Here is a 17,775-nt window from a genome sequence, read left to right on the forward strand (position 1 = left end):
CCCTCACTGTAGCTGTGAGTGAGCTGTGAGTGAGCTGTGAGTTAGCTGTGAGTGAGCTATGAGTTAGCTGTGAGTGAGCTATGAGTTAGCTGCGAGTGAGCTATGAGTTAGCTGTGAGTGAGCTATGAGTTAGCTGCGAGTGAGCTATGAATTAGCTGCGAGTGAGCTATGAGTTAGCTGTGAGTGAGCTATGAGTTAGCTGTGAGTGAGCTATGAGTTAGCTGTGAGTGAGCTATGAGTTAGCTGTGAGTGAGCTATGAGTTAGCTGTGAGTGATCTATGAGTTAGCTGCGAGTGAGCTATGAGTTAGCTGCGAGTGAGCTATGAGTTAGCTACGAGTGAGCCATGAGTTAGCTGCGAGTGAGCTATGAGTTAGCTGCGAGTGAGCTATGAGTTAGCTGTGAGTGAGCTATGAGTTAGCTGTGAGTGAGCTATGAGTTAGCTGTGAGTGAGCTATGAGTTAGCTGCGAGTGAGCTTTGAGTTAGCTGTGAGTGAGCTATGATTTAGCTGTGAGTGAGCTATGAGTTAGCTGTGAGTGAGCTATGAGTTAGCTGCGAGTGAGCTATGAGTTAGCTGCGAGTGAGCTATGAGTTAACTGCGAGTGAGCTATGAGTTAGCTGTGAGTGAGCTATGAGTTAGCTGTGAGTGAGCTATGAGTTAGCTGTGAGTGAGCTATGAGTTAGCTGTGAGTGAGCTATGAGTTAGCTGCGAGTGAGCCATGAGTTAGCTGTGAGTGAGCTATGAGTTAGCTGCGAGTGAGCTATGAGTTAGCTGCGAGTGAGCTATGAGTTAGCTGCGAGTGAGCCATGAGTTAGCTGCGAGTGAGCTATGAGTTAGCTGCGAGTGAGCTATGAGTTAGCTGTGAGTGAGCTATGAGTTAGCTATGAGTGAGCTATGAGTTAGCTGTGAGTGAGCTATGAGTTAGCTGTGAGTGAGCTATGAGTTAGCTGTGAGTGAGCTATGAGTTAGCTGTGAGTGAGCTATGAGTTAGCTGTGAGTGAGCCATGAGTTAGCTGTGAGCTATGAGTTAGCTGTGAGTGAGCTATGAGTTAGCTGTGAGTGAGCTATGAGTAAGCCCTAAGTGAGCCTGAGTGAGCTGCGAGTCGAATTGTGAGCCCTGAGCGAGCCGTGAGTGATCTTTAAGCGAGCCATGAGTAAGCCCTAAGTGAGACATAAATTATTTATCAGTTAGCAGTGAGCGAGCTGTGAGTTACAAAGTGAGCCACGATTGACTCCTAAGTGAGTCGAGAGCTGTGAGCCAAGAATGAGCCCTGAGTGAGCCGTGAGCCCTTCCCTGAGCCCTTGGCGAGCCATGGTGAGCGAGCGACGACTCACGAGGGGACGACCTGCAGGCCGAGCGAGCGAGCTGTGCCGATGAGCGACTTGCACACGTTGAGCACAGAGGTGTCGCGCACTCGGAACGGCTCATCCTTCACCTTGATGCACGCGATCTCGTAGATGTGCTTCAGCGTCAGCTTCCCAGCCACCTCGTGGCCTGGGCGAGGAGGAGGTGACCGCGACAGAGACACGGGGGGTGAGTGGGGGTGAGCGTGGCGTGTGGGGGGGGGGGGGGTGAGGAGATACCAGTGGGTAGGGGCGGGGCTCAGTTTGAGTGGAGTCTGGGTCGGCATCCTGGGAAGAATATTTCCGTGCCCGTGGTAGTTCACGTGCCTACTCCGGTCTATTTGTGAGCAAGGAAAATATTTTGGTCAGAAATGAAGCCCTGGGTAGATGTGGGTAAGTGAGTGGGTGGGGAACCCCTCGTGTAAAGAAGGCTCGAGACTCCGTGTAGTTATCTAGGGTTACTGAAACATGAAAAGTCTTCTATCCACCATGTGACCAGCAGAGAGCGCCATGAGCCCAGACACAGGACCCAGTGAGAGCCGATCTATAAACACGTGCCGTGTTTCAGTACCGTGTTTCGAGATGCAGTTTCACCGAGACGATGCCATTACAAATCCACACTGCATTCTGTGGACTCACACAGAGACCTACAGACTCAAAGAGAGATGAAGATAAGGCTGCGAGCATTGTCCACGCAACGTGGCGGTCACGTGACATGTATGCAAGGCATGATGGGAGGAGTTGTACCTTCCTGCTGTATGTGAGTAGCACACCTTCGTGTGTTGTTAGATCACGTTAAGATCCATGAGTGACTACCCCTATAAAAAAATTAACGGTGCCAACTTATCATCTGCAGCGTCTTGAGATGCAGTTGCTTTTAGTAGCTGTGTAAATCTAAAATGCATTGTTCATCGTAAAAAGAACGCAAGGGACGCCCTGGCCTTTACAACATGACAATAATAACCTCAATGATAAACACATTTAATAATAGCCGTGTCATTTGTTTGGAAAGAAAAAGCCCCTCCGAGTCTCAAGAAATCATTTTCATTAAGGACCTGCATTATTGGCACTTAGCTGCATGCGGGTGGAAACTGGAGGCCCTGGAGAAAACCCAAACCGAGCCACGCGAAACCACGGGGTGACACGAGTAGCCCCCAATGCAGCCTCGGGGGGGGGGGGGGGTGAGCCCTGCTGAGGGGCGCCCATCCAGGTACGAGGCAGACTCGACCCTTGCTTAAGCTTCCGAGATCCAACGCCATTGGGCGCGTTCATCGCGACGTGGCCGTATACTCGACACAACGTGACAGGTCGTGACCCCTATATGTCTGACCCCCCCCCCACCCCCACTTCAGGTCCCCTCACCCGTCTGTCGCGCTCCCTTCTTGATCCCGGCGGCTGCCTTGAGGAAGTATGACGTTGTCGGCTGCCGAAGCTCCAGGTCGTACGTGCGATCAGGCTACACAGGAGGGGCCGGGGGGGTGGGGGTGGAAATAAACGCATTTTACAAACCACGGCCAGTTCCTAACGCTTTCCAACTTAGTGTGATAGAGTGGACGCGTGAATTCTGGGGACGACAATAACTCTCGTGAAGGTGATCCAAAGCGAACGGATTTAGCCCGTGGGCGAAGAGCAATTCTCCTCCTTGTGAGCACCGCGTGAGATGGCAACACTTGGAGTTGTCCCAACACCTTGAAATCGCCGACGACAGCGAATTATGCAAGGGCAGGGGAAGACAGAGGCAGGTGAAAGCAGGCCCGTGAAGGATTCTAAAACACTTGTGCGAGCCATCTCGGAGCTAATCCCCAATTCGATGCGGAGGCAACGGAGGGGAAGTTGGGGATCGGAGCGATGCGTCCACGGTTATGAGCGCGAGCGCAAAGCGTGGCTGCTCTGGGCTGCATGGCGCAGTGTAAATGACACGGGCTTAAGCGATGCGCGCACCCTGGTCGCCGGGATCAATCTCAAGGCGCCAGCGATTACTGTGGCCAAACGGACCGATTGGGCCAGTGCCGTCGGCGAGAGTGTGTGGGACACACGCACACAGCAGCCTTATACCGTGTGGGAAGGACTCGTTGGAAGGTTGAGACAGATTAGGGAAGGGCACCAGGCACAGGTTCGGATATCGCTCGCCAGCGATGTTGTGCGTCGGTAGAAATTGAACGGGGAGATTATTGGGATCATCGCGTGAAGTGCCGTGATCCACTTATAATACAATCTCACCACGCGAAGCAATTCTAAAACAGTTTAATCTCTCGGCAGCTTTGTGAAAAAGACTAAAAGAATAATGTTCATAGAAGCATAAAAAAGGTCTAAATCATCGTCTCGACGAGGTGGAAGATAACGCAGCAAGCACCGCTGAAGAAATGAGGAATAAAGAAAGAAAATTTTGTTGGACTTTTTCGCCATTGCAAGACACAATCGTGCGTGGGAATAGAGGGTGAAAAGCAATTACGGCACAATCTCGCGAGCGGAAATCTATCAGCGACACCGCGTTCAGATATTCTATTTTTTTTTGATCACGGGAAATATTTATGCACGTACGCACGAGGTGGCAGGGGAGGACGAGGAAAATGAGGTGGAAGTGGGGGCGCGGGGAGGACGACGAGGGGGTTTCTGCATCGCATAAAGATAGTGCATTGGTGTTCATTGAAAATAAACGTATTAGCTAACTCTACCGCGAGAGTTGTTTGACCATACTTCACTATGCTGGTCAGTGCGGATTGATGAAGGAAAACAGGGACCAGGGTCTGTGCAGACATCACTCGCCACTGACGTGAGACGTGCCTGGGCACCGAACCCATGTCACCCGGGCTCCACCCCAGTGGGAATATTAAATAACGTTTCAAGCGAATACCCGAGGTGTAAGAATTCAACCCCGGGCAACTTCGATGAATTTCCACAATCCAGGGCTGCGATTCGATTCAACAATCCATTCGTTTTTTTGTTGTTGCGTTTTCACCGTCTTTTTCTTCTCTATCGTTTCTCGTAATTTCTGTGATGTTCGTCCAGTTTTGTTTGCTCCATTGGCCAAAATGAAACATTAGCATTTTATTTGCATCCAACAAACATAGATTCGTGCACGCGCAACTTAATGCACGCACTGTGACCCTTGAAAACGGCAACGGACTGATTAATTTAATGCATCGATACACCCCTGATGATTAGGCATGGAGCAATACACTCCTTCCCACCTCCACCCACACCGCCACAGTACCGTACAACGCATTCTCACAATTTGGGGTCACATCGCATCCTAGGTTCCATCTCATTTGTTTTGCCTTACTCATTCCAATTTTGCCCCGACGTGACTTTGGCATATAATCTTAATCGATTGTAACTGACTCATTCCTAGATGCACAATTTGATACGCACACATTGTACAAGCATCGATTTAAAATCGATGAATGGATAATGCGCACAACAACAATAGTACTCGCTCATTCATTAATTGCAGGGAAGCCTCACCCGAGTCTCAAGGCTCACTTTCAGGAGGGCCCTGCATTCACGTTTGGCCCATTTCGTGTGATGGTGTGATGCGCATTATGTGCGTGCAGGGGGAAAATCGTGGGAGTACCCAAGCAAAATCACACATATGAGGAGACAGCACTCACAATTCTGGTGCCACGGTGACGAGATGTTAACTACCTCGCCTGGTATACAGGAGGTCGTGAGTTCAATCCCGACCCTGACGCCTGCGTATTTGGAGTTTGCGTGTTCTGCCTGTGGTCGTGTGGCTTTTTCCCCAGGTCCTCCGGGTTTTCCCTCCACATCTTGAAACATGCGTTTAGAGTATTTGGCTGCGATAAATTTCGACATAAGCCTCTTCATTGAGCTATCATTTGTGACCAGGTAGCTTCTGAAAAATAGCTATATAGCTCAGTGGGCTTTAATACAAAATAGTTTTCAGTGGTTCTACGAGAGATTAGAAGTGCACTTGCTGTGCTGCCATCTCCTAGCAACTCTGCAGATAAGCAGAGTCTCCAACACGCAACGACCCATGTACGATCAACAAACCCTGCACATCCAACATGGCCAGGCACGCAACAACGTACCGTCGTACACGTCCGGCCACTTGCTGTACGTGTTAGACTTTGATCCGGCAAAATTCCATCTCTGAAAACGAATTATATTGGTTTGACTGTCACATGATGAGTATTACTCTTAGTAGCAGGGTGGGTAGGAAAGTGCTTCCCCCACCTCCTACTGTGAGGACTAGGCGTCTGCGACATATTTTACATCGAACCGTGAACCCTCTGCAACGAGTGGCGAACGTGGCTACCGCCGGGTATCTGCGTCTGCCGCTGTTTTTGCGCTTCCGTGGGATCGTTCTCGAACAAAAAGGGCCGCACTGTTCTGCGTGAGATCTGCATGGATTCTCCATCTTGTGATGTGATGCCGGATCCGGATTTGGCGGTCGGGGGGGGGGGAATAGAAAATATGTAATATGAAATAAATAACAAAGAGCACCAGTCGACCCAGTCTTACGCATTCAGAGCATGATATGTTTTGAGCGTCGAGCCTTTCATTCACTATGTATAATCAGGGGATGTTTTAAAATCTTTCTTTCAAACATTATTCGTATTCTGTTTACCGTAATAGCCTTACCACCGCCTAGAAAAAAAATCAGCGACGCGATTTGTAACATTTTATTTAATACGACGGGTGCCGTGCGCCTTGCGACACAACGTTTCATGATTGTAGAATGATGGCGTGTGCGCAGTGACAAAACATTTGAGCATTGGAAAGCTTTAAATACGTAGGCATGTTGAACTTCGTTCGCACAGTACATAGCCAACCGTGCTAATTAGAGGTGCGGGGGAAGGACAACAAAACTAAACACACAAAAAATCACGTACGTGCAACGGAACAGTCAACCATTCTTGTGGCACAACTCCTCACACTTGAGGCCACAGGCTTCGCGACACAGCTGGTAGGCAGAGCGTGCAGCACACTCGCTTGATTGTCGGGATGATGACAATGATGATGATGAGTTTTGTAGCCGTGGGGCGGTGCTCACGGTTAAAGAGGACACAGGGAGTGCAGCAAGTGGCGGCGATGCTGTGGTTTGAAGATGATTACATAAGACTCCTACAGCAATAATCGCGTCCAGGTCGAGTAATATATCAAACGGCTCTGCTCGTCCACCCCCCACCAACCCCCTGCCCCCCCCCCAATCCCCCTCCCCATCCCCCTCCCCAAAAAGCCACCAACGTGCATAGACCAGCCTGGTGAAGTATGATCAAATATTCTCCATGACAGACCTGTCATTGAGAGGCCTTCTTCCAGCAATGGGTTGACAAACGAGCTGTAAATTATTGTAATTCTTATTAAATAATCACGTCCTAAGTCTCACTTGCGCAACAGACTGGTCATCAAAATGGACCGTAATATGAATAAATAAAGTAGTGCGTCCTTTCATTTGGTATACAATATTAATTATAAAGGCATTTAATAATTCAATACCGGCGAATGTCAAACCATCTCGGCGCTCAAACAAAAGAGCCTCAGCCAGCGATGGAAACCAGGAGTTGTTAATCAATAAAAAAATATTCTTTTTAGGAACCAAATATCGATTCCAAAAGTCGTGGAATCGATGACCGAATCCAGTTCATACTTTAGCAGCCATCAAACCGATTGGCACGGTCAGCGGTGGCCACCGTGAGGCACCGGCGACGTGGCTCAGCCGGTCGCCGCGGTGTGCGTTCCGACTGACGCAGAGGGCACGCGGCACAGGGCCGGACTTTTATTATTATTCGTTTTATTGCGGGTTTTTTTTGTTTTGGCATTCCATTATCAACAACGCAAACTCCTGAAATTGACAGGCGTAATTGGAAATTCCATATTCACGCGGGAGGGTCTGGCGCCACTGAAGCACACGCACGGTAATAATGATGGCTCGGGGTGGCGGTCCGTGGGTTGTTACCGTCAGGCTTATTTTCCGCGTCCCTCCCTCCCGGCGGGCGGCGCTCTCGCCGTGACCGATGATGACATTTTAGCGAATCCGCGTGTGTGTGCACACTGCAAATAACGGGGGGGGGGGGGGGGATGTCTCGCACCCACCGGCGTCTTCGGGGGGGGGCGGGGGGGTCACGGGGATCAGCTGGGGACAATGCGGAGCAAATGGTATTGTCTCTGTGATCCCCCCCAACCCCTCCTCCCACCGCCAGTGCCTTAACGCCCCCGTCCCTAACAGCCATCCATCTATCCCACTCACCCACCCACCCTACTCACTCACTCACTACATTGTCTCCCCAGTGGCGATATTTGCACACTGCACTCGGTACTCATTTGAGGCTGTGTCAACCAGATAATTGCCACTGGTGTAGGTTGTGAGTGGGAATCTAACTCGGGTCACCAGATTTGTAGCGCAGCGTGCTAACCACTACACTACCGCTCCACTCACTCACCCACCCCACTCGCTCACCCACCCCAATCACTCACCCAACCTACAATACTCACCCACCCAACCAACCTCTCCACACCGCACCAATCACCTATGCACCAACTGCCCCCACCGAACAACTGCACCGCGGCAACCGCCCTTGTCCCACGCCCCAATGCCCGCAGCGCTTCCTGGCATCCGTGGTGACAGAATAACCTCGCTACGTCGCCATGCGCGCGCATGGACACTTACTCAACCGCCGTGCGCCGTCTCCCCTCGCCTCCCCCACCACCCCCCCACCCCCCGCTCCCAGGTCTCCATTCACCGCGGTGGAAAATATTTCACCATTAGCTCGAGCGTGGGCCGTGGTGTGTGCCGGTTGCAAGGGGCAGAGTTGACTTTATCAAACGTGAGACACCTGGAACCTCCTCCTCTACATCTGAGAGATGGTCCGATGGCTGGGATATATGGATTTTGTTTGCTGTGGAGATCTGCATACAATTCCTGCATTCATTTTAGAGCCTGTCTCCGTCGTGAGTTATGGCTCAGTATTTCTCCCTCGGGGCTACTTTGTGCTGCCTTCATGCTCCCATTCTTTCGCTGTGATGCATTCAATCATATCTGCAACACTGTATGTTCAAACGGGTCCAGAGCTTTGCTTGTCTTGAAACAATGCTGCTGGAATTTATTGCACTCCAAGAAGGCGGTGCAACTGGAACAAAAACTTATATTTTTGTTGGCTGTTTCGAGCTGTGCATCACGCTATCGTTTTCCGTCGAACTAAGAACCCGCATCGCGTAAAGACACGTACAGAGAGAGGGTCCCCACCTGTCAGATCGGTAGTTCACTAGCAGTGCATCAAGCAAGCCCGACTCTGCTGATGAGAGACTGAATATTGAAACCCGGTTCAGAGTTTGCTCAAGGTTGCCAACATTAAACCCATAAGGCTGTGTTGGTGATAATTTGAACCTTCCCTCCCCCCTACGCCCCGATTTCAATGCACGATCCATTGCTATGCCAGTTAACGCATTATTATTATTATTGACAGTGGTGGTGACAATCGATGTAATCGTTTCATTTCTCCAGGCATTTGAAGCTGCTGCTTAGAGTCGGTCTAAAATCGGTGCGCCCACTGGCGTACATTTTGACGTTAGCGATCTCGACGTCGCGTACGGCAAGGGGAATCGGACAGAGGGACGGGCTTCTCTCCAAGGACATTTGGAGCGACATCAAATTACGTCTTCCGAGGACTGGACTGCCCAAACACAAAAAGTACATTAACACGCATGGAGAACGCATTAATCACCCCAGAGTAAAATTTCGATTTAAAGCTTTCGTGACTGCAAGGATTCATCTTCTTTGGTTCTTTCGGTAAAGTCACGTAGAATGAGAATCAAATAATAAATTGATAAAATAAAATAACACAATAATATTCTCACGACGTTTCGGCCACAACACAAGCGGCCTTCATCAGGTGAAGGGACGAGACTGTCTGGAGGACAGCGCTGGAGTGAAAAAACCACGCTCAGATCGCGACCAGAGTTGCTTTACCGCAGTCTTCAATGCACTCCAATGGGAATGAATGAATAAAAAAAACACTTTATAGAGCAGAAGGCTGCAAAGTTTGGAGCAAAAATAGTAACATACAACAGGTTCGTCAGACAACCGGAAATATCCGCTGTTGGGAATCAGATCAGAATCAGAAGAATATTCATTTATATTGGAGGAATCCGACAAGCTATAAAGCTCTTTTTCACAGATGTCCAGTCGGGGACATGCCTGGAATATGGCTAGACAACGCAGCTTGATGTGTGTGACTCCAGGACCTTTGCTAAAGGCGGAGCGAGGGCCAAAGCAGTGGACACACCCGAGAGAAGGACCACCTCGGAGATGGAGTGATGAAATCAGCTTGTGCGCAGGCGCTAGGTGAACTACTACACTGCGGGACAGTGAGAGATGGCGGAAGCCAGCACCCAGCAGTGGGTTGATCGAGGTTGATGGTGGCTGATGATGGCAATGATGATGATGATAATGAATTGTGATGTGCGTGCAGGAACAACAGATTTGCATTCATGCATCCGTGTTCCCTCCTTGTTCTCCCTCCTCGACCGATCTCCCCCCCTCCCCTCCCCGCTCTGCCTCCCTCAACCTCCCAAAGCCAGCTCATCGCCCCCGTGGTTATCGGTCTAACGACTCGTTTCCTAAGCGTCTGATTTATAAGCGGCAGCTCAGCCTCCCGTCTACAGCGCTGGCAGTCGAAGCGCAATCGTTGCCATCCGGCCGCCACCAGGGCAGTTGCAGTTTGCCAGTTCGACCACCGCCAGAGCTCCCCGGATGACCAATTCCCTGGGGGCGTTATTAACGTGATTATAATATTCATTATTGCTAAGCCGTACAGAGAACTCCCGCTTTATCCGAGGGCAGATTATCCGGGTTGCGGATTAACCATAATATCGTTTTTTTGGGTTAGATCGCGTAAATATAAATGGGCCGTTAAACCCGCCACCACTCGTAACAGCCAATTAGTAAAGTTTATCACGTGAACAGAACATGCCAATTCGTTACTAGTACAGCACACCGGTGTGCTGGAGAGCAAATCCACAACATTTACAATCTGAGTACGACGTTTCGCCAGTAATTACAACTAGCTTCATCAGGCGACATCCAGATCTAACTAAAACAAAACTATATTAGGGATTTTGATTTAAAGCTTTCGTGACTGCAGTAATTCATATTCTTAGTTTTTTCGGTAAAGTCACGTTGAAGAGAAACAACAAAATAACAAAATATATATAAAAAAAACAATAAAAAATTCTCACGACGTTTCGACCATAACTCAAACGGTCATCATCAGGTGTGTCGGTTTGCATAAATTTATTTTGAAAACGGCATATTTATTTATATATATAAAAATAACGTTTGCGTCACGCGCAACGATGGCAGTTTGCCAGGACTAGTCCATCTATTTTTTGAAAAGAGGAGGGGGGAGACGAAATTTGTTTTTATGTATGCTGTCTGAAAGGCACTGTAAGCGTGAACAATCAATCAAGAACTGAAATGATTTATCAAATCTTTCCAATGATTGCTAAGATAGAATCCATCTTCTCGGTTGAAATTGTCTCTGTGTTTGTATATGTGGATAGCCTCATGAACGAATCTCTCATGGAAGCCAGATGGCTTACAAAGAACCTCCGTCTTGGAAAAGTCAATGGCATGTGAGCCTACTGAATTAGAACAATGATCTGCTACGGCCGAGGTGTTGGTCCTACCGTGTTTAAGGTCTGCTTTATGTTCACGAATAGTTACAGTAGCAGAGGTGAGTGTAAATGCGATTGGTATTACCCCAGAGTCGCGGCATCTCTTCAGGAAGGTGAGAGACTCGATCAGCTGAGCTTTCTTATCCCGGAGTTTGTTGAAAGATCTTAAAGTTATGTGAAAACCCTCCCCGTAGAGGCGATTAAATTTTGATTTAAAGCTTTCGTGACTGCAGTAATTCATATTCTTAGTTTTTTCGGTAAAGTCACGTTGAAGAGAAACAACAAAATAACAAAATATATATAAAAAAAAACAATAAAAAATTCTCACGACGTTTCGACCATAACTCAAACGGTCATCATCAGGTGTGTCGGTTTGCATAAATTTATTTTGAAAACGGCATATTTATTTATATATATAAAAATAACGTTTGCGTCACGCGCAACTATGGCAGTTTGCCAGGACTAGTCCATCTATTTTTTGAAAAGAGGAGGGGGGAGACGAAATTTGTTTTTATGTATGCTGTCTGAAAGGCACTGTAAGCGTGAACAATCAATCAAGAACTGAAATGATTTATCAAATCTTTCCAATGATTGCTAAGATAGAATCCATCTTCTCGGTTGAAATTGTCTCTGTGTTTGTATATGTGGATAGCCTCATGAACGAATCTCTCATGGAAGCCAGATGGCTTACAAAGAACCTCCGTCTTGGAAAAGTCAATGGCATGTGAGCCTACTGAATTAGAACAATGATCTGCTACGGCCGAGGTGTTGGTCCTACCGTGTTTAAGGTCTGCTTTATGTTCACGAATAGTTACAGTAGCAGAGGTGAGTGTAAATGCGATTGGTATTACCCCAGAGTCGCGGCATCTCTTCAGGAAGGTGAGAGACTCGATCAGCTGAGCTTTCTTATCCCGGAGTTTGTTGAAAGATCTTAAAGTTATGTGAAAACCCTCCCCGTAGAGGCGATTAAATTTTGATTTAAAGCTTTCGTGACTGCAGTAATTCATATTCTTAGTTTTTTCGGTAAAGTCACGTTGAAGAGAAACAACAAAATAACAAAATATATATAAAAAAAACAATAAAAAATTCTCACGACGTTTCGACCATAACTCAAACGGTCATCATCAGGTGTGTCGGTTTGCATAAATTTATTTTGAAAACAGCATATTTATTTATATATATAAAAATAACGTTTGCGTCACGCGCAACGATGGCAGTTTGCCAGGACTAGTCCATCTATTTTTTGAAAAGAGGAGGGGGGAGACGAAATTTGTTTTTATGTATGCTGTCTGAAAGGCACTGTAAGCGTGAACAATCAATCAAGAACTGAAATGATTTATCAAATCTTTCCAATGATTGCTAAGATAGAATCCATCTTCTCGGTTGAAATTGTCTCTGTGTTTGTATATGTGGATAGCCTCATGAACGAATCTCTCATGGAAGCCAGATGGCTTACAAAGAACCTCCGTCTTGGAAAAGTCAATGGCATGTGAGCCTACTGAATTAGAACAATGATCTGCTACGGCCGAGGTGTTGGTCCTACCGTGTTTAAGGTCTGCTTTATGTTCACGAATAGTTACAGTAGCAGAGGTGAGTGTAAATGCGATTGGTATTACCCCAGAGTCGCGGCATCTCTTCAGGAAGGTGAGAGACTCGATCAGCTGAGCTTTCTTATCCCGGAGTTTGTTGAAAGATCTTAAAGTTATGTGAAAACCCTCCCCGTAGAGGCGATTAAATTTTGATTTAAAGCTTTCGTGACTGCAGTAATTCATATTCTTAGTTTTTTCGGTAAAGTCACGTTGAAGAGAAACAACAAAATAACAAAATATATATAAAAAAAAACAATAAAAAATTCTCACGACGTTTCGACCATAACTCAAACGGTCATCATCAGGTGTGTCGGTTTGCATAAATTTATTTTGAAAACGGCATATTTATTTATATATATAAAAATAACGTTTGCGTCACGCGCAACGATGGCAGTTTGCCAGGACTAGTCCATCTATTTTTTGAAAAGAGGAGGGGGGAGACGAAATTTGTTTTTATGTATGCTGTCTGAAAGGCACTGTAAGCGTGAACAATCAATCAAGAACTGAAATGATTTATCAAATCTTTCCAATGATTGCTAAGATAGAATCCATCTTCTCGGTTGAAATTGTCTCTGTGTTTGTATATGTGGATAGCCTCATGAACGAATCTCTCATGGAAGCCAGATGGCTTACAAAGAACCTCCGTCTTGGAAAAGTCAATGGCATGTGAGCCTACTGAATTAGAACAATGATCTGCTACGGCCGAGGTGTTGGTCCTACCGTGTTTAAGGTCTGCTTTATGTTCACGAATAGTTACAGTAGCAGAGGTGAGTGTAAATGCGATTGGTATTACCCCAGAGTCGCGGCATCTCTTCAGGAAGGTGAGAGACTCGATCAGCTGAGCTTTCTTATCCCGGAGTTTGTTGAAAGATCTTAAAGTTATGTGAAAACCCTCCCCGTAGAGGCGATTAAATTTTGATTTAAAGCTTTCGTGACTGCAGTAATTCATATTCTTAGTTTTTTCGGTAAAGTCACGTTGAAGAGAAACAACAAAATAACAAAATATATATAAAAAAAAACAATAAAAAATTCTCACGACGTTTCGACCATAACTCAAACGGTCATCATCAGGTGTGTCGGTTTGCATAAATTTATTTTGAAAACGGCATATTTATTTATATATATAAAAATAACGTTTGCGTCACGCGCAACGATGGCAGTTTGCCAGGACTAGTCCATCTATTTTTTGAAAAGAGGAGGGGGGAGACGAAATTTGTTTTTATGTATGCTGTCTGAAAGGCACTGTAAGCGTGAACAATCAATCAAGAACTGAAATGATTTATCAAATCTTTCCAATGATTGCTAAGATAGAATCCATCTTCTCGGTTGAAATTGTCTCTGTGTTTGTATATGTGGATAGCCTCATGAACGAATCTCTCATGGAAGCCAGATGGCTTACAAAGAACCTCCGTCTTGGAAAAGTCAATGGCATGTGAGCCTACTGAATTAGAACAATGATCTGCTACGGCCGAGGTGTTGGTCCTACCGTGTTTAAGGTCTGCTTTATGTTCACGAATAGTTACAGTAGCAGAGGTGAGTGTAAATGCGATTGGTATTACCCCAGAGTCGCGGCATCTCTTCAGGAAGGTGAGAGACTCGATCAGCTGAGCTTTCTTATCCCGGAGTTTGTTGAAAGATCTTAAAGTTATGTGAAAACCCTCCCCGTAGAGGCGATTAAATTTTGATTTACAGCTTTCGTGACTGCAGTAATTCATATTCTTAGTTTTTTCGGTAAAGTCACGTTGAAGAGAAACAACAAAATAACAAAATATATATAAAAAAAAAACAATAAAAAATTCTCACGACGTTTCGACCATAACTCAAACGGTCATCATCAGGTGTGTCGGTTTGCATAAATTTATTTTGAAAACGGCATATTTATTTATATATATAAAAATAACGTTTGCGTCACGCGCAACGATGGCAGTTTGCCAGGACTAGTCCATCTATTTTTTGAAAAGAGGAGGGGGGAGACGAAATTTGTTTTTATGTATGCTGTCTGAAAGGCACTGTAAGCGTGAACAATCAATCAAGAACTGAAATGATTTATCAAATCTTTCCAATGATTGCTAAGATAGAATCCATCTTCTCGGTTGAAATTGTCTCTGTGTTTGTATATGTGGATAGCCTCATGAACGAATCTCTCATGGAAGCCAGATGGCTTACAAAGAACCTCCGTCTTGGAAAAGTCAATGGCATGTGAGCCTACTGAATTAGAACAATGATCTGCTACGGCCGAGGTGTTGGTCCTACCGTGTTTAAGGTCTGCTTTATGTTCACGAATAGTTACAGTAGCAGAGGTGAGTGTAAATGCGATTGGTATTACCCCAGAGTCGCGGCATCTCTTCAGGAAGGTGAGAGACTCGATCAGCTGAGCTTTCTTATCCCGGAGTTTGTTGAAAGATCTTAAAGTTATGTGAAAACCCTCCCCGTAGAGGCGATTAAATTTTGATTTAAAGCTTTCGTGACTGCAGTAATTCATATTCTTAGTTTTTTCGGTAAAGTCACGTTGAAGAGAAACAACAAAATAACAAAATATATAAAAAAAAAAACAATAAAAAATTCTCACGACGTTTCGACCATAACTCAAACGGTCATCATCAGGTGTGTCGGTTTGCATAAATTTATTTTGAAAACGGCATATTTATTTATATATATAAAAATAACGTTTGCGTCACGCGCAACGATGGCAGTTTGCCAGGACTAGTCCATCTATTTTTTGAAAAGAGGAGGGGGGAAACGAAATTTGTTTTTATGTATGCTGTCTGAAAGGCACTGTAAGCGTGAACAATCAATCAAGAACTGAAATGATTTATCAAATCTTTCCAATGATTGCTAAGATAGAATCCATCTTCTCGGTTGAAATTGTCTCTGTGTTTGTATATGTGGATAGCCTCATGAACGAATCTCTCATGGAAGCCAGATGGCTTACAAAGAACCTCCGTCTTGGAAAAGTCAATGGCATGTGAGCCTACTGAATTAGAACAATGATCTGCTACGGCCGAGGTGTTGGTCCTACCGTGTTTAAGGTCTGCTTTATGTTCACGAATAGTTACAGTAGCAGAGGTGAGTGTAAATGCGATTGGTATTACCCCAGAGTCGCGGCATCTCTTCAGGAAGGTGAGAGACTCGATCAGCTGAGCTTTCTTATCCCGGAGTTTGTTGAAAGATCTTAAAGTTATGTGAAAACCCTCCCCGTAGAGGCGATTAAATTTTGATTTAAAGCTTTCGTGACTGCAGTAATTCATATTCTTAGTTTTTTCGGTAAAGTCACGTTGAAGAGAAACAACAAAATAACAAAATATATATATAAAAAAAAACAATAAAAAATTCTCACGACGTTTCGACCATAACTCAAACGGTCATCATCAGGTGTGTCGGTTTGCATAAATTTATTTTGAAAACGGCATATTTATTTATATATATAAAAATAACGTTTGCGTCACGCGCAACGATGGCAGTTTGCCAGGACTAGTCCATCTATTTTTTGAAAAGAGGAGGGGGGAGACGAAATTTGTTTTTATGTATGCTGTCTGAAAGGCACTGTAAGCGTGAACAATCAATCAAGAACTGAAATGATTTATCAAATCTTTCCAATGATTGCTAAGATAGAATCCATCTTCTCGGTTGAAATTGTCTCTGTGTTTGTATATGTGGATAGCCTCATGAACGAATCTCTCATGGAAGCCAGATGGCTTACAAAGAACCTCCGTCTTGGAAAAGTCAATGGCATGTGAGCCTACTGAATTAGAACAATGATCTGCTACGGCCGAGGTGTTGGTCCTACCGTGTTTAAGGTCTGCTTTATGTTCACGAATAGTTACAGTAGCAGAGGTGAGTGTAAATGCGATTGGTATTACCCCAGAGTCGCGGCATCTCTTCAGGAAGGTGAGAGACTCGATCAGCTGAGCTTTCTTATCCCGGAGTTTGTTGAAAGATCTTAAAGTTATGTGAAAACCCTCCCCGTAGAGGCGATTAAATTTTGATTTAAAGCTTTCGTGACTGCAGTAATTCATATTCTTAGTTTTTTCGGTAAAGTCACGTTGAAGAGAAACAACAAAATAACAAAATATATATATAAAAAAAAAATTCTCACGACGTTTCGACCATAACTCAAACGGTCATCATCAGGTGTGTCGGTTTGCATAAATTTATTTTGAAAACGGCATATTTATTTATATATATAAAAATAACGTTTGCGTCACGCGCAACGATGGCAGTTTGCCAGGACTAGTCCATCTATTTTTTGAAAAGAGGAGGGGGGAGACGAAATTTGTTTTTATGTATGCTGTCTGAAAGGCACTGTAAGCGTGAACAATCAATCAAGAACTGAAATGATTTATCAAATCTTTCCAATGATTGCTAAGATAGAATCCATCTTCTCGGTTGAAATTGTCTCTGTGTTTGTATATGTGGATAGCCTCATGAACGAATCTCTCATGGAAGCCAGATGGCTTACAAAGAACCTCCGTCTTGGAAAAGTCAATGGCATGTGAGCCTACTGAATTAGAACAATGATCTGCTACGGCCGAGGTGTTGGTCCTACCGTGTTTAAGGTCTGCTTTATGTTCACGAATAGTTACAGTAGCAGAGGTGAGTGTAAATGCGATTGGTATTACCCCAGAGTCGCGGCATCTCTTCAGGAAGGTGAGAGACTCGATCAGCTGAGCTTTCTTATCCCGGAGTTTGTTGAAAGATCTTAAAGTTATGTGAAAACCCTCCCCGTAGAGGCGATTAAATTTTGATTTAAAGCTTTCGTGACTGCAGTAATTCATATTCTTAGTTTTTTCGGTAAAGTCACGTTGAAGAGAAACAACAAAATAACAAAATATATATATAAAAAAAAAAAAAAATTCTCACGACGTTTCGACCATAACTCAAACGGTCATCATCAGGTGTGTCGGTTTGCATAAATTTATTTTGAAAACGGCATATTTATTTATATATATAAAAATAACGTTTGCGTCACGCGCAACTATGGCAGTTTGCCAGGACTAGTCCATCTATTTTTTGAAAAGAGGAGGGGGGAGACGAAATTTGTTTTTATGTATGCTGTCTGAAAGGCACTGTAAGCGTGAACAATCAATCAAGAACTGAAATGATTTATCAAATCTTTCCAATGATTGCTAAGATAGAATCCATCTTCTCGGTTGAAATTGTCTCTGTGTTTGTATATGTGGATAGCCTCATGAACGAATCTCTC

The 17,775-nt window shown here is 45.1% G+C and overlaps 1 protein-coding gene across 3 annotated transcripts in view; it reads right to left on the reverse strand.

Annotated features, from left to right (window-relative positions):
- The window catches only part of MRPL11 (mitochondrial ribosomal protein L11), a 129,676-nt gene that overhangs the window by 3,090 nt on the left and 108,811 nt on the right, over positions 1 to 17,775 (reverse strand). For all 3 annotated transcript variants that reach the window (XM_032963866.2, XM_032963865.2, XM_032963863.2), the window contains exons 4-5: positions 2,707 to 2,800; positions 1,336 to 1,495 (exon numbers count right to left, since the gene is read on the reverse strand). In XM_032963866.2, the coding sequence (XP_032819757.1) occupies positions 1,336 to 1,495; positions 2,707 to 2,800 (254 nt within the window). The remainder of the gene's footprint in view (positions 1 to 1,335; positions 1,496 to 2,706; positions 2,801 to 17,775) is intronic.

The sequence above is a fragment of the Petromyzon marinus genome, chromosome 31 (genome assembly GCF_048934315.1).
Source record: "Petromyzon marinus isolate PM22_M1 ecotype Great Lakes invasive population chromosome 31, UKy_Petmar_22M1.pri1.0, whole genome shotgun sequence".
Classification (NCBI taxonomy): Eukaryota; Metazoa; Chordata; class Hyperoartia; order Petromyzontiformes; family Petromyzontidae; genus Petromyzon; species Petromyzon marinus.